Raw genomic sequence first — 27,122 nt, forward strand, 5'->3', positions numbered from 1 at the left:
GGTGACAGCGCTAACCACTACACCACCGTGCTGCCCTAAATTCATTAACTGTTCTATTTAAAAAAAAACGAATGAAATTGGAAGTCTGCAATTCGAATTCAGTAGCTTTCGGTCCACTAAACAAAAATCATTGTGTATCAGGGAAAATTATTTTTATAGAATAGAAGAATAAAATGCCTTTATTGTCACTATACACATGTACAATGAGATTAAAGCATCTCCAATAACAGTGCAAACAGCATGGAGAGAGAGAGAGAGAGAGAGAGAGAGAGAGGAAAAAAGGGGGGAGGGTGTAAGAGGGGTAAGGTGCACAGTCCTGAGGTGTATGTGTTGTGTTACACAATATGGAGTGAAGTATTGCTCATTGCACATTATAAAGTATTGCACAGAGAGAGTCACATTATAAAGTATTGCACATTATAAATTATTGCACAAGAGAGTCACATTATAAAATAAAATATTACACATTATGAAGTATTGCAAGGTAAGGTAAGGTGCACAGACTTGAGGTGTATGTGCTGTGTGTAAGGTGCACAGTCCTGAGGTGTATGTGTTGTGTGTAAGGTGCACAGTCCTGAGGTGTATGTGTTGTGTGTAAAGTGCACAGTCCTGAGGTGAATGTGTTGCGTTTCACATTATGGAGTGAGGTATTGCACATTATAAAAGTATTGCACAGAGAGAGTCACCTTATAAAGTACTGCACATTATAAATTATTGCACAAAGAGAGTCACATGGTAAAATAAATAGACTATAAAGTCAGAGCATATCCGAGTTCAGGGCGGTTATGGCTTTTGGAAAGAAGCTGTTTTTGAATCGATTTGTCTTTGTCCTGATGCACCTGTAGCGCCTCCCTGAGGGCAACAGGTCGAACAGATCAAAGCCAGGGTGGGAGCTGTCCTTGATAACGTTCTTAGCTCTGCTAAGGCAGCGGGAGGTGTAAATGTTCATCAGGGAGGGGAAAGGGCAGCCAATGATCTTCTGTGCTGCCTTAACTACCCTCTGGAGCCTCTCCCTGTCTACAGCAGTGCAGCTGCCATACCATACTGTAATACAGTACGTCAGCAGGCTCTCGATGGATGAGCGGTAGAAAGTCAGCAGCAGGTTGGAGTTTAGGTTGTACTTCCTGAGGACTCTCAGGAAGTGTAGCCACTGCTGAGCCTTCTTAATGACTGCTGTAATGTTTACTGACCAGGAAATATCAGCGGAGATGAGGATGCTGAGAAACCTGAAGGTGTGGACCCTCTCCACATACTCATTGTTGATGTAGAGGGAGGCTAGGTCGGTGCTGTGCTTCCTGAAATCAACAATGAGCTCTTTGGTTTTCTTGGTGTTCAAAGCGAGGTTATTTTCTGAACACCAGGCTGCCAACTTCAGGACCTCCTCTCTGTAGGCTGCCTCGTCTCCCTTTGAGATGAGTCCGACCACTGTGGTATCGTCAGCAAACTTGACGATAAGGTTATTGTTGTTGTGGGTCGGACTACAGTTGTGGGTGCAGAGGCAGTACAGGAGGGGGCTCAGCACACAGCCCTGTGGAGAGCCGGTGCTTAATGTGTGGGTGGAGGAGAAGTGGGGGCCAAGTCTCACAGTCTGGGGCCGGTTAGTAAGAAAGTCCTTTATCCAGGCACATGTGAGAGGGGGGAGGCCGAGAGTGTCCAGTTTACTGATAAGGATGTCCAGGATTATTGTGTTGAAAGCAGAACTGTAATCCACAAAGAGTATGCGGACGTAGCATACTATGTCCAGGTTATGACCTAAACTTTAAAAATCTGAAAGGCAGTCTACCTTTAAAGCACCTCATAGGTTTTGGAACGAATTTTCTTATTTTATAACTCAGAAATCCTACACCTCATTTGGAATTACCTTTACATCAAACTCCATCAGGACAGTTTCAGTCTCCTTTCTTTCTGCTCCCGTTGTCATTCTTTTCACACGCTTCACCAAACTATTCCCCTCCCTCAGGTTTTCCAATAGTACCCTCATATTAACATTGAGGGGAACCCCAGAAATTAACCCTTTACTACCATTGGACCTCTGCTCTCCCACTCTTACTACCCTGGATACCTTGACTTTACCAACACTAGTTATCTTTATTTGTCACATGCACACTCAAGTACAGTGAAATTCATCCTCTGCATTTCACTCATCTGAAGCAGTGAGCACAAACCTCAGATTCAGAGTGATTCAGGGCAAAAAAAGGAAGGACTCACTATTGTCTAAAAACTGGGCAAAGTTAAACCTGTGTCCTTGATGGTTGCTGAAGAATTGGGTGGACTAAGAGATAAATGAGAGATCTGTGACCTCAGGGTTAGGTTCCACCATGGATTGTACAGAGGCTGAATCAGTCCATAACACATATTTCAAAAAACCACATACTTCCTTTTTGAAATAAACACCACTTTGTTTGACATGTGAAACTCATATAACCCCTGGCAAAAATGAATGAATAAATAAATAAATAAATGGAATCACCACACCCAGCTTTTTTTTTTTTTACTTCATAGCAAATAAACAATTCACAGATATGGCACAAAACAATTTTTCGTTTATTAGCTGAAAAGTTCTAAAATACCTCAATTAAATTAAATTATTTCAATTAATGGTATTTTTTTTCCAGCTTAAATAGAGGAAAAATGTATGGAATCACTCAACATTGAGGAAAAAATATAGAATCACCTTGAAATTTTCTAAAACAAATACCAACCCAAGTCTAAAAATGCAAATTACTGTAATTTGCTGGTAAGAGTGTTTACAGACAACACCAAGCTGTTGGCCTTTGATAACTGAACGGAATCATGGCCCCAACAAGAGAGTTGTCAATTGAAACAATGGAAAGAATCATGAACTTCCTTCAAGAAAGAAATCCAACACAGAGTGTGGCAAAAGATATTGGCTCTTCCCAATCAGCTGTATCTAAAATTTGGTGCAAGTAGAAACAAAATGGGAAGCTTATAAAAGGACAACCTATGTGTAGACCAAGGAAGATGTCAAAGCATCAAGAAAGAAAACTGAAAGCAATATGCCTTGAAAATAGAAAATGCACAAAAAAACAACAAATGGGCAGAAACAGGAGACAATGTAGGTGACAGAATTGTAAGAAATCAGCTGAATGCCATTGGATTTACATATAGAAAAGCCAAATGAAAACCAGCACTAACACCTAACCAGAAGAAAACAAGGTTATGATGGGCTAAAGAGAAGCACTCATGGAGTGTACATGTGATATTCATATGTGATATGAATATCACAAAACAACCAAATTCTCCTTCTCATTTATGATATGGGGTTGCATGTCAGGAATAGTACCAGGGAAGATGGCAATCATTACCTCAACAGTCAGTGCACAGAGGTACATTGCAATTTCGGACACATTTCTCATCCCTTCAAGAAAAAATAGGTTTGGGGATGGCTAATTTGTTTTTTTTTCCCCCTTGGATGATAATGCACTCTGCCAGAGAGGAAAGACTGTTAAAGCTTTTCTTCAGGAAAGGCATGTCAACTCAGTAACATGGCCAGCAAACAGTCTTGATCAAAATTTGATTGAAAATCTCTGGTGCAAATTTAAAAAAATTGGTCAATGACAAGGCTCCATCCTGCAAAGCACATCTGTCAACTGCTATATGGGAAAGTTGGAAGCAGCTTGATGGAGAATATTGTTTGTCATTGGTGAAGTCTTTGTCTCAAAGAATTCAGACCCAAGGAGGAGCAACAAAGTACTAATTATCTCACCCGCAACGGAGTCAGCGGGGCAAGGTAATCAGTGCAATCTGTTACTTGCAAAAATCAGAGATTTTTGCAAGTATGTTTATCTGTCCGTTTGTCTGTTGGTGCTCTAGCGTCATCATTTCTTGACCAAACTTCCCCAAAATGCACAGGACAACTCACTAGGATCACAGAAAGACATCATTAGTTTTTGGTGGGCCAAGGTCAAATCTTGTAAAAACACCTAATTGGCCATAACAGCCATTTGTTTGTGATTTTCGCAAGTATTGTGCTCTGCACAACTTTTCATTTGTTTGTCTGTTTGTTTGTGTGTCTGTCTGTTAACAATCTAGCATCTAGACGGTTGCACTGATTGACTTCAAATTTTCAGGGTAGGTGGGTCCATAGATTACCTGATTAAATTTTAGGGGCAATCGGGTCAAGGTCACCGGAAAGGTCAAAATATTTTTTTGTGATAACTTTCTTCAAATTCATCATTTTGACTTCAAACCAAAACGTGCATCTTTCAGTTCTGCTTCCAACCATATGCTGCATGATGGGGTAGCTTGGACAATCTCTAGAGCGGTTGAGGGTTAAAGGTTGTAATCTGAATTACAATGGTTAATGATTACAATTAAAATGGTTAATGATCGCCAGATGTTTACCTTTATCAACATATAAGAAGTCCCATATGGGCTTTCAGTTGCTGCCATGATGTTTGACCTTGAATGACTTTGAAATGTCAAACTCAAGGTCATGGATTTTCATAGGACTATAACCTGACAGCTGATGATTGAGATGGTCAAGGTCATCATTCAAAATAAAATATTTTCCATTATAACTCAAAAACGGTTGCCGATAGATAGATGTTTACTTTTATGAGCATATAGGAACTCCCATATGGCCTTTCATTTGGCATGATGATCTTTGACCTTGATTGACGCTGAAAGGTCAAACTCAAGGTCATGGATTTTCAGAGGCTATAACTTGAAAACAGTTGATGCTAGACAGATATTTACCATTATCAACTAATAGGAAGTGCCATATGCGCTTTCATTTGGCACCATGATCTTTGACCTTGAGTGATCTTGAAAGGTCAAACTCAAGGTCATGGATTTTCAAAGGGCTATAACTTTAAAATGGTTAATGATCGCCAGATGTTTACCTTTATCAACATATAAGAAGTCCCATATGGGCTTTCAGTTGCTGCCATGATGTTTGACCTTGAATGACTTTGAAATGTCAAACTCAAGGTCATGGATTTTCATAGGACTATAACCTGACAGCTGATGATTGAGAAATATTACCATTATCAACATATAGGTATAAAATAAACTCTGCCTGGCGAGGTTTGTTTTGCCTGGCAACACTTCTTGTGATTTTTGTTGTTGTTCATGATTTCATCATTTTTTCTTCAACAGTGAGTGATTCCACCATTTTATCTCTGACTTGATCTGGGAAAAAATATGGCATTAAGCAAAATAATTAATTAAAATTTTTCAGACAGCCAGCATGTTCAGCTTTTAAAAAATAATTGTTTTGTGTCATATTTGTGATTTATTTGCTACAAAGTAAAAAAGCTGGATGATTATTCTCTAAGTGTGGTGATTCCATAATTTTTCCCGGGGTTTTATGTTTGTAAGTTTTGGTAATGGTCCAAATACTTTTTTGGGCCACTGTACAGTACATACATATGTATTAAGAAACTAAAACATTTTTGGCCATCAAAATCTCATCACGAAAGAAACCAAATTATAATTTGTCTCCTGCCAGGTCCAAAGTCATCTTCACCCTATAACACGTTATATTATATAAAATGATCACATCAATGTCTTGAAGGCCTGTAAATGCAAAACTGTGCCACCACATCACCCTGCCAATAATCTTTCTTTCTTTAGTTTATGATTTATTTTTATTGAGTGTGTGAAATTTATTGTCTATAGCAATGCCTATAGTAAAATAATGCTACAAGTTTGTAATGTGTGTAATTTTTAAAAATTTCTAAACTGTGTCTGCTTGTAGGGTGGCACGGTGGTGTAGTGGTTAGCACTGTCACCTCACAGCAAGAAGGTCCTGGGTTCAAGCCCAGCAGCCGACAAGGACCTTTCTGTGTGGAGTTTGCATGCTGTCAGCGTGGGTTTCCTCCGGGTGCTCCGGTTTCCCCCACAGTCCAAAGGCATGCAGGTTAGGCTAATTGGTGGCTCTAAATGGACCCTAGGTGTGAATGTGAGTGTGAATGGTTGTCTATGTGTCAGCCCTGCGATGACCTGGCGACTTGTCCAGGGTGTACCCCGCCTCTCGCCCATAGTCAGCTGGGATAGGCTCCAGCTTGCCTGCGACCCTGTAGGACAGGATAAGCGGCTCAAGATAATGGATGGATGGATGTCTTCTTGTATCACTACCTTGGACTCTTTACATCTATTCGGCCTTTTGATTACCTTTTGTGCCTGTCTGCTTGAGCCCTGTGTTTGAAATCTTTATTGGACTTTGTTTTATCTGATCACAGATTGAACAATCACTGATTTTAATTGCATGAACTGTCTGAATTTTGATAAACTAAGCACATAAACACACAAAACTCGCATCTCTGTTATGCTTATGCAGAGGATCGTTTATTGCAGAATCATTAGTAAAGTTAATGAGTTTAGGAGGAAAGTGATTACATGCAAAAGCAAATAACTAAGTTTCAAGGGTGGGGGAATCATTACAGCAGTTGATTATATAACATGCAAATGTAAAGCACACCAACACCAAAACTTGTGCACTCTAATATCTACATGTTTGCAAATATAAAACTTGGTCTCATCCTTTTTCGGGCTTCAGAGAGGTCACTGGGGAGAAAGCTTGAGTCCCTCAAGTTAGCCTTTCAAAAAAAAAAAAATCGTTGTAGTACTGCACATAAAATATATTTCATACTGTTCTCTGTAATTCAGATTACAGATTTTTAATATGATTTAATTTAAAAAACTGAATATTTTTATATAAAGGATATTTTGGGACTGCATATTGTGTTGAATTACAATATCTTTTTGGTTAAAAAAAGTAAAATTTAGTCAGATTTGATTGCATCTGTCCTTGTTCATTTCTTGACTTATCTAATTACCTTGGTCTTTAAATTATTCCTTGTGACTTTCACTTTTGATTTTAATATATACAGTATTTAAATAATATTGGCTGACTTTTGTTCATGGTATATCAGATATACGAGTCAAAGACATTCAATATCATGCTAGCTGAATGGAATATATCTGATATACCATGAAAAAAGCCAGCCAGTATGAGTATTATACATACACACACTCTTTTCCAGTTTTTTTATTTCCGTTGGTATGTTTTCCCCTTGTAAACAGAGGGGAACCATCTGGGCCTTATCGGCCTTCAGAGAAGCCCAAATATATCAGCATTTCAAATGTTATATTTAATTTATTTCATTCTTGAATTGCTTTCATTCTTTCATAATTTCATGATAATTATTCTCTTCTAATTTGGCCTCATTTTCTATCAAATTTGCTTCAGAAATGTAAGGGTTACTGTCCTGAAAACATTAAAATCAATTTATCCAATGAGACTTTTTTGTTTGTTGTTTCTAGGCTGAGAAGAGTTTAGAGCTGGCTCACTCGTTGGTTAGGACTTCATTGCCGGGACAGAAGGCCACATCAGTGTAGGAAGTGACAAACGAATTAACCAATCAGATTTTGATTTATAGTGGGAGGGACCAAAAATGTATCACCCTAGGCCGTCTCGAAGGCCAACGCAAGCTTATCTGCGAGTCAGTGACGTCAGTGCAGCAGTGAAGTCACCTTCCAGCCGGTGTAGCGTTCATCAGTAGTTAGCGAATGCTAATAAAGCAGTCAAGCCAGTGCTATTGAGAGCAAGTAGCACAGGCTAACGACTGAGAAACTAAGATTTCTGTCTCCAGACTCTTCTTCTATGCACACATGCTCACCACAGTATTTTTCACTCAGACTTAAGTATTCATTTCACTGTATAATTTACTTAGTTACTTTTAAAATCAACATCGACAACTACACACAATGGCGCGACCTGGCAGCCTGCCTCTAATCCCTTACAAAATCCTTTGCCCTGTTGCTTTTTGGGTGTGTCTGGCTATTGGCTGAGTTGAAGTCCCAGCTCTAATAGTAACGGTTCACCATTGCTTGTCAATATGCATGAAGAATATGTAATGAAGGTTTGGTAGCCTTTCGGGTGTTCAACATGCCTTTCTTTTTCCCGGCGAACAAAGAAATGTTTCTGTGCATGCACAGCAGAAAACTTTCTCATTGGATATTCACATCAGCTCCAATGTGTGATGCCATGTTGTGTTAACAACGATGCAATATCGTAAACCATATTCAACGCCCCTTCTCCATTGGGTAGAGTGACGTAATACATGGAGGATAAGCAATATGCTAACAATATTGCATGCTATCCAACCCAATGAATGGAACCTGCTAGAAAGGAATAGAACACGTTTTTATTCCATGGAAAAAGTGTCCTGTATGTATAATAATGTATGATATACTGTATGTGCAGATCAGCATTAGCTGATTCTTATTCATTAGCTATATAACAGAGAGACACTCACGGACACAGTTGTATGCAATTCTCAGGTACTTGTAAGTGCCATAGCAGGGGTCAGCTAAGCATGAAGTAGGCACGTAACAGTAGTTCTTTTTATTACACCTGCAAAACAATTGTTTTTCATTTGAAATGTCTTTGTAGATATCAGTAATGTGTGTTAATATTAATGATCATTTGCAATAATAATAAAAGTCACACATAAGTCAATAATTCTGTTACCGAGCTAAAACGGTGTAATATGCTTTACGCGAAGAGCATCTTGTGTTGCAGATTTGTTGGATGGGTCGTCCTGCAGCACATGTGGTGCGATTGAGTCGGCCATAGAAAACTCTGAGTATCCTTATACGGCGAGCACCTAAAATTGGAAAAAAAAAATTTGGCAAAAAAATAGGCTTTTAAAAATAATAAGCCATAAAGAAAAGCAGTGGGGAAAAAAACTAAACAAAATTGTGGTGAAAGAATTCTCAATCTATTTGGTTTAACACACATCATCAGCTTTGCTGGATCATGTATTTATTCTAGATGCTAATGGGATATGGTCTTAAAGTCTATGTTCTTGAACAGGAAGTGTACATTGTAATCTTTATTATATACTATATTATACAATATTATAGGTAGATGATAAGAAGGGGGGGAAAAACAGACCACAGTTCAGCACAGCAGTACCACCATCACAGGTAACAATTATTGCTGCGGGAAACAGATCAAATAATTAATGCAATTTATTGTTGACTTTTTTGTTTAGACAGATATTTTTATATGGAATATATGAAGCAAGGTTCATAAATACTGATAACATCATTTTCAAATAATTTCCTTAACATGCTTTAAATCCAAACAGAAAAGAGAAAGGAAGAAAATATTTAGTAAGAGGGAAAAAATGGGAGCGAGAGAAAAGGAGAAGGGAAAGACAGATGGAACAAGTAGAACGTGACGCCAACTGCTTCAACACGAATAAATCTGCTGCCAACAAGTCTAGTCCTTCTTGTTATAAATTATATGCCTCAAATACCCATAACATACAGTACACTTCAAAGGAGAAAGAAGCTACTAACGGGAAAAAAAAACTATTTTAGGCATTTGACCTTTCTGTGACCTTGATACTGTTTTGATGAATTCTTAAATCTAATTATTTTATCTGCTTCTTAGAATGAAAAGTCTTTATAAAGCCGACTAACGTTTAAACCCTCATTCTTGGGATATCGTGCTCACAAGAAAATTGGACAGATGGACAAAAGACAAATTTAAGAACTGATGGATGGCAAAAAACTTGTACAGCAAGAAGATGGGCCTTGAGTTTCTGAACGTGAATGTCTAAATGTATGACAGGAAGGAATCAGTTCATCAGTTCATCTGCTAGTCACATTTATGTTGTTGCCCATCCTCAACCTGTGAAATGTCGAGATGCTTTTCTGCTAACCACGGTTGTAAAGAGTGCTTATTTGGGTTCCTGTATCCTTCTTATCTACTCAAACCAGTCTGCCATTTGTTTCTGCCCACAGAAGTGATGGTCACTGGATGTCTTTTTGGTTTTTTAGCCACCCTTCTCTGTAATCTCTAGAGATTGCTGTACAAGAAAATCCCAAAAGATCAGCAGTTTCAGAAATTCTGATGTCACCAACCATCCAACCACGGCATAGTCAAAGTGACTGAGTGGCACGATTGACTGATTGGATAATTGCATGAATGAACAAACGGACATGTTTCCTAAAAAATCAGTTTGTGTTAAAATATTCTTTCACATTCACTTTATTATTAGCAGTAGTTTATATTTATATATTCAGTAAGATAAATTTCAAGTACTATATAACTACAGAAAACACAACTTCATAGTCTTTTCATAGAAATTCAAATTTATCACAGTATTGCAAAGTCTCGTTTCTTATCATAAATAAATGTTTGCATACAGCTATCATAGACTAATGATATGTTGTTGGAGAATGTGGGACATTTAAACTTACGGCAAGTGCTGCGCTGGGGATCACAGGTAATCATTTCCTCTAAAAGAATAGATTATTCAGACAAAAGTTGAGCAAGTAAACTTGAATTATCAACTTAGGCTCTCTGAGAAACATAAATTATGTTATTTTATTCTTAAAGTTTATTATGTTAGTTTATTAATTTTTTTATGTGAGTCTTTGTGTATATTCAGATATTACCTCCAGAAACATCCCAGTCAGGAGCCTCAATAAGCTCTGTGAAGAAAAACACAGATAGCTTACTATCAAAAGAACATAAATTCTGTTCATTGTTTACTCTTTCTTCTGTTAAAATGCAAGATATACTGTATAATGTAGCTTAAAGGTAGACTGCCTTTCAGATTTTTCACATTTGGGTCATAAAAAGAATTTTCCCTGACACCCAATTTTTAAATTTTTTTTTTTTAGTGGACCAAAAGCGACTGAATTCGAATCACAGACTTCCGATTTTATTACTTTTTTTTCCTAAAAGGACAGTTAATGAATTTAGAGCTACATGGCCCTAAATTCTCTGCTGTTTTTTTTTTCCTGCTTCACCCTGACCTCATTCAAGATACTACGTCATGCATGACTTGGTGGGCTTTCCCTGTTTGCACAAGGCATTGTGGGATACAAATTTGAAACAGGAGAGGACAATGGTGGATGTGAGTGTGCGATTGAAATGTGAAAGACCAACTACAGTAACGGAAAGCGAGAAGAAGAGACATTGTGTTGCGAAGAAAAGGAAACGCAGGACCAAACTAATAAATATCGGCGGTCAGCGAGCACCTTGGTGTGATCAGCTGTTCATTTAGTGACGGAATAATGGAACTGTCAGTGCACAGTCAAAGGTAAACCTGTAGATGGCAGTAATGCAACACTGTGGATGCCAATTGCTGTAAAACCCAAAAGATGAAGAAGACGACCACAACTCAGGTACGCCTCTGCATGCGCACACAGACTTCCTCTGTCTGCTTGACTGCATGAAGCGAGTGATTTCATGTACATTATTTGCTAGGGAATCCCCTCAAATTAAATAAATTCCCAGCCACAGAATGGCCTGTTTTATATATATATATATATATATATATATATATATATATATATATATATATATATATATTACAAAAATAAACATAGATCACGATGACCAAATTTCAGCGGGCATTAAATTTCACCGATTTTATGAAATCGAAAGGCCGTCTCACTTTAACACAGGTACAGTGCCCTCCGTGATTATTAAAAATGTTTTTTCTTTTTTTAATGTGAGTCTTTTTGTGCATTCAGATATTACCTCCAGAAACATGCCTGTCATGAGCTGCAATAAGTACTGTAAAACAAAACACAGGTAGCTTACTATACATTAGTTAGTTAATTAATTAGAACATTAATTATCTTCATTGTTTACGCTTTCTTCTGTTAAGACATATGATGTAGCTTAACACATGTACAGTGCCCTCCATGATTATTGGCACGATAATTTCCAGGAGTGCCAATAATAGTGGCAAGTGTTTTTGTTGAAAATAATAATTTCTTGATGATGGATTTGTTTTTGTCTGAATAAATTTATTTCAATTAAAGGTGAGACTTTTCTCATTTTTTTCAGCGTGAGATGAAGCGACTTCGTCAAAAGGTGGATTTATTCTGACCCTTTTTTACTAATCTTTACAAGGGGTGCCAATAATTGTAGAGAACACTGTCGGATTTCATATGGAAAAGCATGGAAGAAACTTACAGGTGAGTAACGTGAGCTTCAGGAGTATCATGATGCTGGATGTGTCAACGTTGAAGCTGAAACTTCAAGTACTGTGCCACTGGAACAGATCAATTTATACTGAGTTCCTCATACAAAGAGCACACAGATACGCTTTTACCGTTACACCTAAGTAACGGGCCAGAAATGGGAAGTAAAACCAAATCCATGCAGTAAACGGGAAGCGGTTTAGTCAAATTAAAGTTCTTGAAATTTATTAGTTGTCAGTGGAAGAAATATTCATTTGGTTTTTAATCACTTCTGTTAAACATGCATATATTTCTAATAAAATAATGCTTAATGTTACAGCAGTATTGTATTATAAATCTGGAATTTAAAAACAAAATAGAGTGATGAAGAGTCGCATTGGAGAAAATTCATGACATCCATTTGGGCTTGTTCACCAAAAGTTGGGGAACCCAAGATTTATCGATTACTTTACAAAATAATGAAGAAATGCTGTTTGCATTCTTGCTAATTATGATGATGATGAAGATATAAACTATTAACTTTGTTTTAAATTCCACACAGTGCCTACAATTACTTCGATGGATTTAACATGCTAAACAGAAGAAAGTACTCACATATAAATTCTCAGCAATGGTAGAATGAGGTTCCCTCTACTGCCGTTAGAAGACTACAGTCTCCCCTAAACTGAACTAACAGTCTGCTCCTTATTTATAAACACAAGACGGACAACAAAAGATGATCATTTCCATCTGGCCCTCCTCAGTTTCACCTCTTATTTACCACAATTGCACATGTCAGCTATTGCGCAGTGTACACACAAGATTTCTTAGTTATTCCTCATTCTGTATTCTTGCACTAATTTTGATATTGCACATATATTAGTTACTGCAGATATTCCTAATTGTATTATAGTTATTACACATATAGTAGTTGCACAAATAGTGGAAGGAGTTGACCTTCCATGCAATAAGAAAAGGGGGGGGGGTTGCATATATATATATATATATATATATATATATATATATATATATATATACAGTTAGGTCCATAAATATTTGGACAGAGGCAACATTTTTCTAATTTTGGTTCTGTATATTACCACAATGAATTGTGAACAAAACAATTCAGATGCAGTTGAAGTTCAGACTTTCAGCTTTAATTCAGTGGATTGAACAAAATGATTGCATAAAAATGTGAGGAACTAAAGCATTTTTTAAACACAATCCCTTCATTTCAGGGGCTCAAAAGTAATTGGACAAATTAAATAATTGTAAATAAAATGTTCATTTCTAATACTTGGTTGAAAACCCTTTGTTGGCAATGACTGCCTGAAGTCTTGAACTCATGAACATCACCAGACGCTGCGTTTCCTCCTTTTTAATGCTGTGCCAGGCCTTTACTGCAGCGGTTTTCAGTTGCTGTTTGTTTGTGGGCCTTTATGTCTGAAGTTTAGCCTTTAACAAGTGAAATGCATGCTCAATTGGGTTGAGATCAGGTGACTGACTTGGCCATTCAAGAATATTCCACTTCTTTGCTTTTATAAACTCCTGGGTTGCTTTGGCTTTATGTTTTGGGTCATTGTCCATCTGTATTATGAAATGTCGACCAATCAGTTGGGCTGCATTTGGCTGGATTTGAGCACACAGTATGTCTCTGAATACCTCAGAATTCATCTGGCTGCTTCTGTCCTGTGTCACATCATCAATAAACACTAGTGACCCAGTGCCACTGGCAGCCATGCATGCCTAAGCCATCACACTGCCTCCGCCGTGTTTTACAGATGATGTGGTATGCTTTGGATCATGAGCTGTACCACGCCTTCGCCATACTTTTTTCTTTCCATCATTCTGGTAGAGGTTGATCTTGGTTTCATCTGTCCAAAGAATGTTCTTCCAGAACTGTGCTGGCTTTTTTAGATGTTTTTTAGCAAAGTCCAATCTAGCCTTTTTATTCTTGAGGCTTATAGGTGGCCTGCACCGTGCAGTGAACCCTCTGTATTTACTTTCATGCAGTCTTCTCATTATGGTAGATTTGGATATTGATACGCCTACCTCCTGGAGTGTGTTGTTCACTTGGTTGGCTGTTGTGAACGGGTTTCTCTTCACCATGGAAATTATTCTGCGATCATCCACTACTGTTGTCTTCTGTGAGTGTCCAGGTCTTTTTGCATTGATGAGTTCACCAGTGCTTTCTTTCTTTCTCAGGATGTACCAAACTGTAGATTTTGCCACTCTTAATATTGTAGCAATTTCTCGGATGGGTTTTTTTAGTTTTCGCAGCTTAAGGATGGCTTGTTTCACCTGCATGGAGAGCTTCTTTGACCGCATGTTTTCTTCACAGCAAAATCTTCCAAATGCAAGCACCACACCTCAAATCAACTCCAGGCCTTTTATCTGCTTAATTGAGAATGACATAATGAAGGAATTGCCTACACCAGCCCATGAAATAGCCTTGAGTCAATTGTCCAATTACTTTTGGTCCCTTTAAAAACAGGGTGGCACATGTTAAGAAGCTGAAACTCCTAAACCCTTCATCCAGTTTTAATGTGGATACCCTCAAATGAAAGCTGAAAGTCTGGACTTTATGTCCATGTCCATTATATAACTATAACCTGAATATGTTTCAGTAAACAGGTAAAAAAACAAAATTTGTGTCAGTGTCCAAATATATATATGGCCCTAACTGTGTGTATATATATATATATATATATATATCTCATCTCATTATCTCTAGCCGCTTTATCCTTCTACAGGGTCGCAGGCAAGCTGGAGCCTATCCCAGCTGACTACGGGCGAAAGGCGGGGTACACCCTGGACAAGTCGCCAGGTCATCACAGGGCTGACACATAGACACAGACAACCATTCACACTCACATTCACACCTACGGTCAATTTAGAGTCACCAGTTAACCTAACCTGCATGTCTTTGGACTGTGGGGGAAACCGGAGCACCCGGAGGAAACCCACGCGGACACGGGGAGAACATGGAAACTCCACACAGAAAGGCCCTCGCCGGCCCCGGGGCTCGAACCCAGGACCTTCTTGCTGTGAGGCGACAGCGCTAACCACTACACCACCGTGCCGCCCTTTTTTATATATATATATATATATATATATATATATATACACACACACACACACACACACACACACAGGGTGTTTCAAAAAAATTTGATATAGTTTCACAATTTAATAACTTTGCCAATTCTCATTCAATTGACCTCATATTTTAACAGCATGCGTGGAAACAGGTCAAAATTTGATGTTGAATGTTCTCATCTCATCTCATTATCTCTAGCCACTTTATCCTGTTCTACAGGGTCGCAGGCAAGCTGGAGCCTATCCCAGCTGACTATGGGCGAAAGGCGGGGTACACCCTGGACAAGTCGCCAGGTCATCACAGGGCAGACACATAGACACAGACAACCATTCACACTCACATTCACACCTACGGTCAATTTAGAGTCACCAGTTAACCCAGTCCTTCTCAAATAGTGGGCAGTAGGTGGCAGTGGTGCTCTCATTGTCAGGGTGTGCGCGGGGATTATTAGCGCTATGGGGTAGGGTTTTTTTGCGTACACACAGCACAGAGCAGGAGCTATGAAGTGCAGTGAACCAACCATCAAGAGACACCATGGAAAAATACTTAACAGGGATGAAAAGAAAGGCGGAGAGAGACGGAGATAATGAGACAAATGACAATCTCCCGAAAGCTAAGACGAGGAAATATGATGAAGAAGAATATGATTCTTCTTCCCTTTGCAACATCTTATCTTTGTGAGACTGGCTTCTCTGCTGTTGCTGCACTGAAGACCAAGTCCAGGTCCCAGCTAAACATTGAGCAGGAGCTGAGAGTTGCAGTATCATGCTTCAAACCCCGCTTCGAAAAGCTGTGCACTGCAAAATGTGCTCATTGTAGCCATTAATCCTGACTTCCTCATTTTGATTAAAAATATATATCAGCACAAATAGTTTTATTAATTTTAGTTTTGTTGGTTAAAGTGTTTTATATATTGTGCTCCTGAGTTAATATTGCTGATCAATTTGAATTTATTATTTATTGATTTTATTTAGTTTTATTTTTCAGTATCAAATGGGGCACGCCCCACTATTTGAAAAGGACGAATTAGTTGGTTAAAAATGTTTATAGTTTAACTACGTTTTTTTTTAATTTTGCAAATTGCAAGCATTTTGATGGACTTCAAATCTTTTCTGTTACAGACTAAAAAACAATGTTAATAAAGTTATTCTTTGTTGTAAGTTGATCTATATTTCTTTCTTTTTTCGTTTTCTTTAATGTTAATAAGGATACAATGTTATGCAGAGGTGTACTTATATTATAAGTACACCTAACACCATTGTTATAAGTCTTATAACAATTTTATAGACAAATTATACTATTGATAGTCACGGCGGAGAGTGGAGGGGCGCGAAATGTTTTCTTCTTCCTGGGGGCGTAACAGAAAATAATTGAGAAGCACTGAGTTAACCTAACCTGCATGTCTTTGGACTGTGGGGGAAACCAGAGCACCCGGAGGAAACCCACGCGGACAACATGCAAACTCTGCACAGAAAGGCCTTCGCCGGCCACTGGGCTCAAACCCGGACCTTCTTGCTGTGAGGCGACAGTGGTAACCACTACACCACCGTGCTGCCCATGTTGAATGTTTTTTGTTTTTAGGCATATAAATGCCATTCACTGGAAAAGAAAAGGCATTTTGTGTGTTAGAGTACACTTGAACACAGTCGAATGAGACTGTGCAGCATGCATTTATGAGAGAATTCTCTAAAAATGCACCAACTGCAATGCAGATTTGAACAGGGCACAAAAAGTTCAAAGAGGAAGACCGTCTGTGCAGGGCAAAAGGATCTGGATGTCCACCAGCATCAGAAGAGACCATCACGGGTTCGCGAATATTGAAAATTTGTGAAATTATTCATGGAAACTGCATACCTTTGAATTTCTCATTCAAATTTTGAGGAATAAATCTTATATTGATCAACCCCTGGTGAAAAATAAATGTGCTAAGTGTGTAACATCCTGACTGTATGTCCTGAAAGGGACACCGTAGCCCCTGGGCATTATATACACTGTACATACATACATACATAGAGAGAGGGGGGATATTACATGGTGGCACGAAGATATGACATTTGAGTGGTGAATATATTCACGAGTGAAAGAAGTGATGTAATGTTCTTTATACAATATGACACATTCACACAAAAAAAATATTGCAAGTTAATCAAAAGAATTTTAATGTTGAACCGGTTTGCCATATTGACAACGTGCGTCAAGTCAGCAGGAAAACACTGTGAGTGACGTCATCGGAGTGAAGATATTGGAAAATATGTTACTCAATGTACCAGATGTAGTTTGTATGAAAAAAAAAAAAAAACAAGTACTGCATTTCCCAGGAAAACACCCATTATTTATTTATAGGTCTGATACAGTGTGAACAGTCAATTTACCTGGAGACAGGGTATATGCCTTCCATGTTTGACATAATGGGATGTGTGCCATCTGTAAAGGAAGACCACTTTACCATTCTGTAGCAGAATATTTTGAAGCTGTGGTAATCCCTATTCTACACCTGCTGAAACCCCGACACAAACATCACTACCATCAGTGGTGACCATGGATGTTCCATACATAAATTTCCTATCAGTCATTTGTTCAATGTAATGTTTTGCTACTTCAGGAAGTGCTGAAACCAATACAGAGGTCATGACTGAGGTTTTCTGATGTGGTTTGAAGAACATTGGAGCACTAAGATGTCAAGGAATCATATGCTTGGGCCTGAATGCCAACGTCCAGTGTGGAGTAAATAAATTCTACTAAATTCTACTAATTTAATTCCAGGAGTGTTGATATTGAGTATCAGCACTGGTACATTTCACTGTTTCTATGAGTGCACTTGTCTGTGTTCGGTACATGAAATTCCAATTCTAGCAATAGCCTGTTACGTTAAAACCATTTCCTGTGGCCGAATCACAGCCTTGATGATACTCAGTCTAACAGCAGTCTTGCATACTTTTTTTTAGAAGCAGCAGCAGCCTTTATTTGTCACATGCATACTCAAGGACAGTAAAGTGTATCCTCTGCATTTAACCCGTCTGAAGCAGTGAACACACACAAGTGAGCAATGAGTACACACACACACACCCAGAGCAGTGAGCAACCTTCAGCACAAGGCCGCCCCACGTTAACCTAACCACATGTTTAACTGCTGGGCTCGAACCCAGAACCTTCTTGCTGTGAGGCAACAGTGCTAACCACTACACCACCATACCGCCCGTAATCTTATAACCTTAAACTTTATCTGTCACCATCATCCTTTCCTTTTGCAGCTATAGGTTATATTTTATTTATAGAACCAATTCTAGTAAATATACAAAAGTTTGGTACACCTAATTCAATGGTTTTTATTTTTATGAATTAAAACACTCATGTCTGAAAGTAACGATTGATGTCATTTCTCTTTACTTCACTGAGTGGTTCTTGACATAATATGGATTACTACAGTTGTAGTGTTGAATAGGACTATTTACTTATATTTTTATTATTTACTGTTTGATCTCAAACGCATTATGAAGGCAAGAAACTCGTCCACTGATAACTTTTGACGAGGCAAACCTGTTAATTGAAAAGCATTCGAGGTGACTACCTCATGAACCTGGTTAAGATAATGTCAATAGTGTACAAAGCTTCATCAAGGTAAACACTGGCTACTTTGAAGAATCTTAATTACAAAACATTATGTATTTTTAAACACTTTTGTTGACCACATAATTCCATACACGTTCCATTCATAGTTTCACTGTCTTCAGTATTGCTCTACAATGTAGAAAAATAGTCAAAATATAGAAAAACACTTGACTGAGTAGGCGTTTCCACGCTTTTGACTGATACTGTAGATACCAACACACTTTAATGAGGATTTTTTTTTTAAATAGTATGCATAAGTAAAAGCACTTCCTTCACTCATTACCAGGGCATTAGGTGACAATGTGCTCAAACTAGTCCCTGTCTTACAGGCTGGTTATAATAAGACAATACAAGATTCTTACTGGAATTCATCATTCCACTTTAAATGACTGCAGATCAGACATTGTGCCTTACACCTGTCTGCTTGAGCACTATTTTTGAAATGTTATTGGCCTTTCCCCCCTAGATCAGATTGGACAACCACTGCACCACTCAACTCTGAACACGAATTCACACAACTCTCATCATGCCTGTTACGCTTGTGGTTAGATTATAATTTATTGCACATTTGCTGTAACAAAGAAAGTACATTTCAAAAATAAAATTACAGCAGTTGGTATAATATGCACAAATTACATACACCACCAACAAAACTTCTCCGCTCCATCGCCGCATGTCTGTCTTTAAAACTTGGCCGGATTCCTTTTTGGGCTGAAAAGAGTCCACTGGGAAAAAAGGCTGGAATCCTTCAATTATTCTGTCAACAGCAGTAAAAAGAGACTCAGATAATATTTCAGAATCTTTAAATGTACATTTTGGGATTGCGATATTTTTTCTAGTGAGCCATCGTTAATATTAGCTGAGCTCATTTATTAGGTATATGAGAGAGAGAGTGGAGAGAGGAAACCCCCCCAAACTCACATTTAGACACAGCTGTACACAATTTTCAGGTACTTATAGGTGCCATAGCAGGGGTCAGAGAAGAAACTGTTTGTAGCAGGCACCTCACAAGCATTCTGTCCTTCACATCTGCAAAACAGGTTTAAGTTGTATCCATAAATATTAGTAATGTCAGGAATGCAGATGACCGAGGTAAAAGCCAGAAGAGCTTATTCAGGCAAACAAACCCAATCATGAGGCAAGCAAAAAAAAAAACAAAAAAAAAAAACAGAATAAAAAAAAGAAAAGGAAACTGACAAGCAAGGCACAAACAGGGTATCAGAGACAAAGGCGAAAGAGCAAAAATCAAAGTTCAAACAACATCACCATCAGACTCAAAAGTACAATAACAAACCACTTAGTACCATCAGCCACAAAGAACTGAGTATATACTTCACACTAGTTGCAAAAACAAACAGTCCTTTATCATGTGCTGTGGTGATTGTGAACAGGTACGTATGTGCAATCAGTAATCAGAGGCCTATGAATGGTGGAGTGCAGGATGGGTGATGTACTCCCTGGCAGCCGTAGCTGAAGGCCACTGTGAATTCTGGGAAGTGGAGTCTTGAGTGCAAGCAGGTGCAGACATGACAAGTAACGTATTTTAATGATAACAGGCATGTGTAGTAATAAAAAAAGATCACACTTAAGTTAGTGCTTCTGTTACCTAGCTGCAACTTTATCAGATGCACTAGGCGTGTAGCAGTTTGTGTTGGTGAGTTGATTGGCAGGTCGTCCTGAAGAGCATGTGGTGGAATCGGTTCGGCCGTAGTTAGCACTGATGATCTTTAAACGGTGAACACCTAAAATTAGAATTTAGCACAAGGGAAATATAGAATATTAGGATCTATTTAAAGAAAAGCAGTGGGGGAAAGATCCACTTGGTGCTGATGGGATATTGTCTTAAAAGCTTTGCATTACAATAGGTAGTATACATACTGTTTAATGTAATCTTTATTATGTAACATGCAATAAAATAGGTGAAAAAAAATACTGTAACAAGGGAACAAGTGGGAAAAGAGCACAAACCGCATGTCAGCACAGCTGTATCGTGTTCACAGGTCACAATTTCTCCTGTAGGAAATGCTTTGGTTTATATATATTAAATATTATTTTCATAATTTTTCGAATACACTTTCAATACAAATAAAACCTTACTACCAAAACTACACAAGCTATACAATAGATGTACATATTAAAAATCTTTATTTAAACTCATTTGTAACTTTTATACTCGGACACTATGGTTAAAAGAAAGACATTATGGCCTAAGCACATTTAAATAAAATCACCCTTTGTTGGGGAAACTAAGCTAGGTTCAATGTTTTCTAAAGTTATTTGCCCTAACCTACTTTTAGTCATAGATCAAAGTGCCTTAGTTAATTCCTGTTAACCTAAGATTACTAAATAAAATGGTAAAAGCAGAAAACAGCGTACTCACGATTGCACAAATAGGACACAGTGAGATATTTAACAGTCTCAAAGCAAGGATCTGTAAAGAGCTTGAATGAAGCTTCTACGGTGCATCTCTGCTGTCCATTACACCTTTTAATGAAAGTAAGAAAACATGGCCTCTTTAACTAGTGAACACCAAGTGCATCTAGTCAATAAAGGTGAATCTAATAGGTAAAACGTTTATTAGAACGAACGAACAAACAAACAAAAAAATGTTACAGTGCAGCCACAGTCGGGAGTGTGTTTGGAGCGTAACAGTTGGTGTCCTGGATCAAACTGTTAGAGAGTCCATTGGAACAAGTTACTGAATCAGCACGTCCATAGTTTGCATTTATGATCTGAATCGAATCATCTCCTGTGCAGAGACACAGATAAAACTGCTGTAGCTCAAAGGCAACAGAAAAAAATAAATAAAACATCGACTCAGTGAAGTTCTTACCACAATCCAGTGTGCTGTAGCCACGCTCACAGATCACAGCAACCCCTAGAGGAAGGAAATAAAAAAAAGTGCATGCAATGTTATGATCAACTGGTATGGCAATAAACCATGGGAGACTATTATGAAATTACTACATAGCTATAAATACAAACAAAAATTGATAGATGCAGGATGCTACTAGTATGAGATTAATATCAGTGTGTCAAGAGTAAATATCCTATGTTCTGCATTTAGATGTCAGTTCCAAAAGTGTCTTAACAAATTCCAACACACCTCTACATTATGCACTACTTACGGCCATTGATACAGTCATAAGTGGTGTTGTAGTACTTGTAGGTTCCATAACACGGGTCAGGGTCATCAAGTAATTCCGTATTCAGCTCACACGCTCTTAGTCCATTGCATCTGTTTGGGGGTAAACAGATCAAATGATCTCACCAGGGTTATGGTGTTGAGTTATATGTATTCAGAATTTGGCATAAATAGCAAAGATTTACAGTTCAAACTAGCTCATAGCACTTTTAGCAATGGACAATATCACATAGCAGCTTTGCAAAAATCCAGGTATAAATTTCAATCCTGATTACACTACATCACTGAATTCTCAAATCTGATTGCTCAGAAGGTGTTGATTAATTTTCTGTAACACAAGCTCCATAATTCAAATCCCATGGTTAAGACACTCTTTACATTATTGTTTCTATAGTGACAACTCATTCACAGGGACTTGCATGGTCTCATCTCATCTCATTATCTGTAGCTGCTTTATCCTGTTCTACAGGGTCGCAGGCAAGCTGGAGCCTATCCCAGCTGACTACGGGCGAAAGGCGGGGTACACCCTGGACAAGTCGCCAGGTCATCACAGGGCTGACACATAGACACAGACAACCATTCACACTCACATTCACACCTACGGTCAATTTAGAGTCACCAGTTAACCTAACCTGCATGTCTTTGGACTGTGGGGGAAACCGGAGCACCCGGAGGAAACCCACGCGGACACAGGGAGAACATGGAAACTCCACACAGAAAGGCCCTCGCCGGCCACAGGGCTCGAACCCGGACCTTCTTGCTGTGAGTCGACAGGGCTTTTCTGTGTGGAGCTTGCATGTTCTCCTCATGTCTGCACGGGTTTCCCCCCACAGTCCAAAGACATGCAGTTAGGTTAACATGGTGCGGTCTTGGGCTGAAGTGCCCTTGAGCAAGGCACCTACGTAACCCCCAACTGCTCCCCAAGCACTGTAGTATAGCTGCTCACTGCTCTGGGTGTGCTCATTGCTCACTTGTGCATGTTTATGTTTGCTGATTCAGATGGGTTAAATGCAGAGGATGAATTTCACCGTGCTTGAGACAAATAAAGGCTTCTTTTTCTATATTGTCAGGCAGATGGAGCTTTGAACCCAGGTCTTCGGTGTAGACGGTGACAGACGGTGTAAGATCCTCTCCGCCACCACAATGGATGAACTGGCCCCAAATGCAGAGAAACACAATCACAAGAAAGTAGCTACAGAATTTTATCTGGCAAATTCCAAAATAATGCAGGTCTTGCACCAAACAGGTCCCATATGAGGTGTCAGTAACAGAGTGCACAAAAGGAAGTTAAAAAAGCAAAATGCACCAAAAACACAGACGATCCAAAATAAAAGATAGAGGAGATTCCAAAAACTGATAGCAGCACAACAACAACAACAACAACAACAACAAAAGCACTAAGAAACTAAGACAGTGTCAAAAAATAACAGTCAAAAGGTCTCAAACTCAATGCTAACATTCTCGGGAATAAAGCAGACTGCAAAACTCAGCAAGGCACACAAGGTTAAGCACACAATATACTAGTGCATCTCAAAAAATTAGAATATTGTGGAAAAAGTTCAATATTTTCCATCAGTTATTTAAGAAAGTGAAAATGTTATATATTATAGACTCATTACACATAAACTAAAATGTTTCAAGTATTTTTCTATTTTAATTTTAATCAGTATGGCATCCAGTACAAAAACATAAAAAAACACATCTCAAAATATTAGAATATTTCATTTCGAGTTTGAGTAAAACAGTATGAACACAGTGTATCTCTCGGTCTAGTTCAGTACACACAACCACAATCATGGGGAAGACTGCTGACTTGACTGTTGTCCAGAAGATGATCACTGATACCCTCCACAAGGAGGGTAAGCCACAAAAGGTCATTGCTGAAAAGGGTGGCTGGAAAAGGTGCACAAGCAACAGGGATGGCCGCAGTCTTGAGAGGATTGTCAAGAAAAGTTGATTCAAGAACTTGGGAGAGCTTCACAAGGAGTGGACTGAGGCTGGTGTCAGTGTATCAAGACCAATCATGAACAGACATCTTCAAGAAAGGGGATACAACTTTCGCATTCCTAATATCAAGCTACTCCTGAGCCAGAGACAATGTCAGAAGTGTCTTATCTGGGCTAAGGAGAAAAAGAAATGGACTGTTGCTCAGTGGTCCAAAGTCCTCTTTTCAGATGAAAGTACATTTTGCATTTAATTTGGAAATCACGGTTCTAGAGTCTGGAGGAAGAGTGGAGAGGCACAGAATCCAAGGTGTTTGAAGCCCAGTGTGAAGTTTCCACAGTCTGTGATGATTTGGGGTACCATGTCATCTGCTGGTGTTGGTTCACTGTATTTTATCAAGTCCAAAGTCAACACAGCCATCTACAAGGAGATTTTAGAGCACTTCATGCTTCCATCTGCTGACGAGCTTTTGGAGATGCTGATTTCCTTTTCCAGCAGGACTTAGCACCTTCCCACAGTGCCAAAACTACTACCAAATGGTTTGCTGACCATGATATTACTGTGTTTGATTGGCCAGCCAACTTGCCTGACCTGAACCCCATAGAGAATCTATGGGGTATTGTCAAGAGGAAGATGAGTTTCACCCGACCCAAAAATACAGATACGCTGAAGGCCACTATCAAAGCAACCTGGGCTTCAATAACACCTCAGCAGTGCCACAGACTGATCACCTCCATGCCACACCGTATTGATACAGTAATTCATGGTAAAGGAGCCCCAACCAAGTATCGAGTGTATAAATGAATATACTTTTCAGAAGTTGGACATTTCTGTATTGTAAATCCTTTTTTTGATTGATCTTAGGGAATATTCTAATAATTTGAGATACTGGATTTCTGATTTTCATGAGCTATAAGCCATAATCATCAAAATTAAAACAAAAAAGGCTTTAAATATTTCACTTTACATGTAATGAATATAGAATATATGAAAGTTTACCTTTTGAATTAAATTATGAAAAAAGGAACTTTTTCATGGTATTCTAATTTTTTGAGATGCACTAGTACGCCTCCATGCTAACTAGACACAGGTGCCAGTAATTACCAAAATCGACACAAATGAGCAAAATGGGTACATCTAGTGGTGGAAGAGAGGAACTGCAACGTATGAAAAGTCCCAAATCCTGACATATATAAACTATAAGAAACAACCTTTATTTGTCACATGCACACTTCAAGTACAGTGAAATTCATCCTCTGCATTTAACCCATCTGAAGCAGTGAACACACGCACACACAGAGCAGTGGGCAGCCACACCAGAGCACAGGGGTCAGGTACCTTGCTCAAGGGCACCTCAGCCCAAGGCCGCCCCACGTCAACCTAACTGCATGTCTTTGGATTGTAGGGGAAACTGGAGCACCCGGAGGAAACCCACGCAGACACGGGGAGAACATGCAAACTCCACACAGAAAGGCCCTCGCCGGCCGCAAACCCGGAACCTTCTTGCTGTGAGGTGACCGTGCTAACCACTACACCACCGTGCCGCCCAGATAAACAGATAAAAGCATGACCTGCTGTTCATTACAAACGTTACCATGGCATAAATGGAATAAAATGCTTTAGGATGTGCTGTTATGTTCTCTACAGCTGTACAGTATATGTGCTGATAACAGTAATTCTGTGGTAGCCTACTGATTATTTTCCCATTACATTTTCCATTTTATGCTTTATTTCTTACATAAATCACTGCATTCAAATGTCTGGCAGTTGTCGTACACGCACTATATATTCCAACACAAGAAACCCTGTACCTATCAGCAATAGTGGAAATCCTCATTGAACAGCTGGTATTGACAGGCTCAGATGGAAACCACGTCGTGTTACAGGTACTGTTGTCAGTACGGCCATACAAAGAAGACTTTACTTTTATCAGTCCAGTGTCTGAAAAGATATTTATAAATTTATCACAGCATATGTGCTTTTCTACAATAATAATTATGTTTTATACAGCTATGTTAGACTATATTGTTGGAGAGTTAAGAAAACGTAAGCTCACCACAAGTAAGACGATGGATATGAGTATCACAGGTAATCATATTCTCTGAAGAAATAGATTATACGCACAGGTATTTCAGCAAGTTAACCTGTATCATTTCCTTAAGCTCTCCATTATCCATGTTAGGTTATTTAAATATTACCTCCAGAAACATACATGCCCTGAGCTGCAATAACTGTAAAGCAAAACACAGATATCTTCCTGTTAAAAGAACATAAATTCTGCTATTTGTTTACTATTTCTACCATTATGATGCAAGAATGTCATTTAGCTATTTATGCCCAAGTCAAAAATTAAATATTACTTATAATTTGGAAAATCATGGAAGAAACTTACAGGTGAGTAGAGTGAACTTCAGGAACAGCATTGCGATTCTGTATGTGTCGGAGCTGAAGCTTCAAGCACTGAAACACTGTGATTGATACATTTATAGATATAAAATGACATACTGAGGACCAGGATATAAGTCAGAACAAAAACCCAAATATTTCCTTGTACAAAAACTACTGAAATGATCCATAAACTTAGAGAATAAATATGGAGCCATTCACTACCTATTTTATTACGAACATCTATGCAATGCCTGTACCGAACCAGTACTGTGGTAGTAGTGCAATGCAAATACAGTATATATATATATATATATATATATATATATATATATATATATATATATATATATAACTACCACTATTACTACTACTAATAATAATAAATTAAAAAATAATTCAGATACAGGTCAGAGCTTCAGCCTATGTTCACATCAAACACTAGAATGGGGAAAAAATGTGATCTCAGTGACTTTAACTGGAACACTGGTGCCAGATGGACTCTGGCTTGAGGACATCCTTGTCTGGTGCAGTGGTATGGGCACAAGTGCAATATATATATATATATATATATATATATATATATATATATATATATATATATATATATATATATGGGTCCGTCTCAGAAACTGGTCTTTCATTTGGGACATTCTGGTCAAAAAATAAATTTTCTAATTTTACTTTTTTTTTTGGCATTTACTTAACACTCAATGTTTCTTTTGTCATGTTTAATAAGAATAAAGATAGCGTCTTGCTTTATCTGGCCTCCAGTGTGGAAATTTTTAACGATGTTCTGAAGTTCACTCGCATAACATGACATGGAAACATGTATGCATTTAAAAACCCTCTTTAATAACCAAGGAATATCTTTTTTCTGTACGTATATTTGTTTCTTTAAATGCAATTATTGGACAGAAAAACAAACGTATTTGTTATCATTATTTTTAAATTTTACTCCTTAGGTTCGAATGTTCA

General features: G+C 38.3%; 2 protein-coding genes across 2 annotated transcripts in view; both read right to left on the minus strand.

Moving 5' to 3' along the window:
- Positions 1-26,182, minus strand: part of LOC132893498 (uncharacterized) — a 103,881-nt gene extending 77,699 nt beyond the window's left edge. Inside the window, exons 1-10 of the mRNA XM_060932694.1 lie at positions 26,152-26,182; positions 25,958-25,990; positions 25,571-25,700; positions 21,799-21,908; positions 21,504-21,548; positions 21,284-21,419; positions 21,051-21,154; positions 20,639-20,683; positions 20,277-20,412; positions 19,600-19,699 (exon numbers count right to left, since the gene is read on the minus strand). Of these exons, the coding sequence (XP_060788677.1) occupies positions 19,600-19,699; positions 20,277-20,412; positions 20,639-20,683; positions 21,051-21,154; positions 21,284-21,419; positions 21,504-21,548; positions 21,799-21,908; positions 25,571-25,700; positions 25,958-25,990; positions 26,152-26,182 (870 nt within the window). The remainder of the gene's footprint in view (positions 1-19,599; positions 19,700-20,276; positions 20,413-20,638; positions 20,684-21,050; positions 21,155-21,283; positions 21,420-21,503; positions 21,549-21,798; positions 21,909-25,570; positions 25,701-25,957; positions 25,991-26,151) is intronic.
- Positions 6,282-12,677, minus strand: LOC132892455 (L-rhamnose-binding lectin CSL2-like). The gene is made up of 9 exons (XM_060930740.1): positions 12,577-12,677; positions 11,975-12,053; positions 11,534-11,569; positions 10,441-10,476; positions 10,243-10,281; positions 8,927-8,971; positions 8,501-8,636; positions 8,286-8,383; positions 6,282-6,563 (listed from the first exon to the last, which is right to left on the minus strand). The coding sequence occupies exons 2-9, from the start codon at positions 12,003-12,005 to the stop codon at positions 6,559-6,561; spliced, it is 426 nt and encodes a 141-aa protein (XP_060786723.1). The 5' UTR covers positions 12,006-12,053; positions 12,577-12,677; the 3' UTR covers positions 6,282-6,558.
- Positions 26,183-27,122: the final 940 nt, after the last annotated feature.

Source organism: Neoarius graeffei, chromosome 10, assembly GCF_027579695.1.
Source record: "Neoarius graeffei isolate fNeoGra1 chromosome 10, fNeoGra1.pri, whole genome shotgun sequence".
In the NCBI taxonomy this organism is placed as follows: Eukaryota; Metazoa; Chordata; class Actinopteri; order Siluriformes; family Ariidae; genus Neoarius; species Neoarius graeffei.

Bases quoted from the DNA above. Each gene is read 5' to 3' on its own strand.
- LOC132892455 (XM_060930740.1), bottom strand. From the start codon at position 12,005: ATGATACTCCTGAAGCTCACGTTACTCACCT. The intron at 11,570-11,974 runs GTAAGTTTCTTC...TTTGTTTTACAG, and splicing joins GAAGCTCACGTTACTCACCT to TACTTATTGCAGCTCATGAC. The intron at 10,477-11,533 runs GTAATATCTGAA...TTTTCTTCACAG, and splicing joins TGACAGGCATGTTTCTGGAG to AGCTTATTGAGGCTCCTGAC.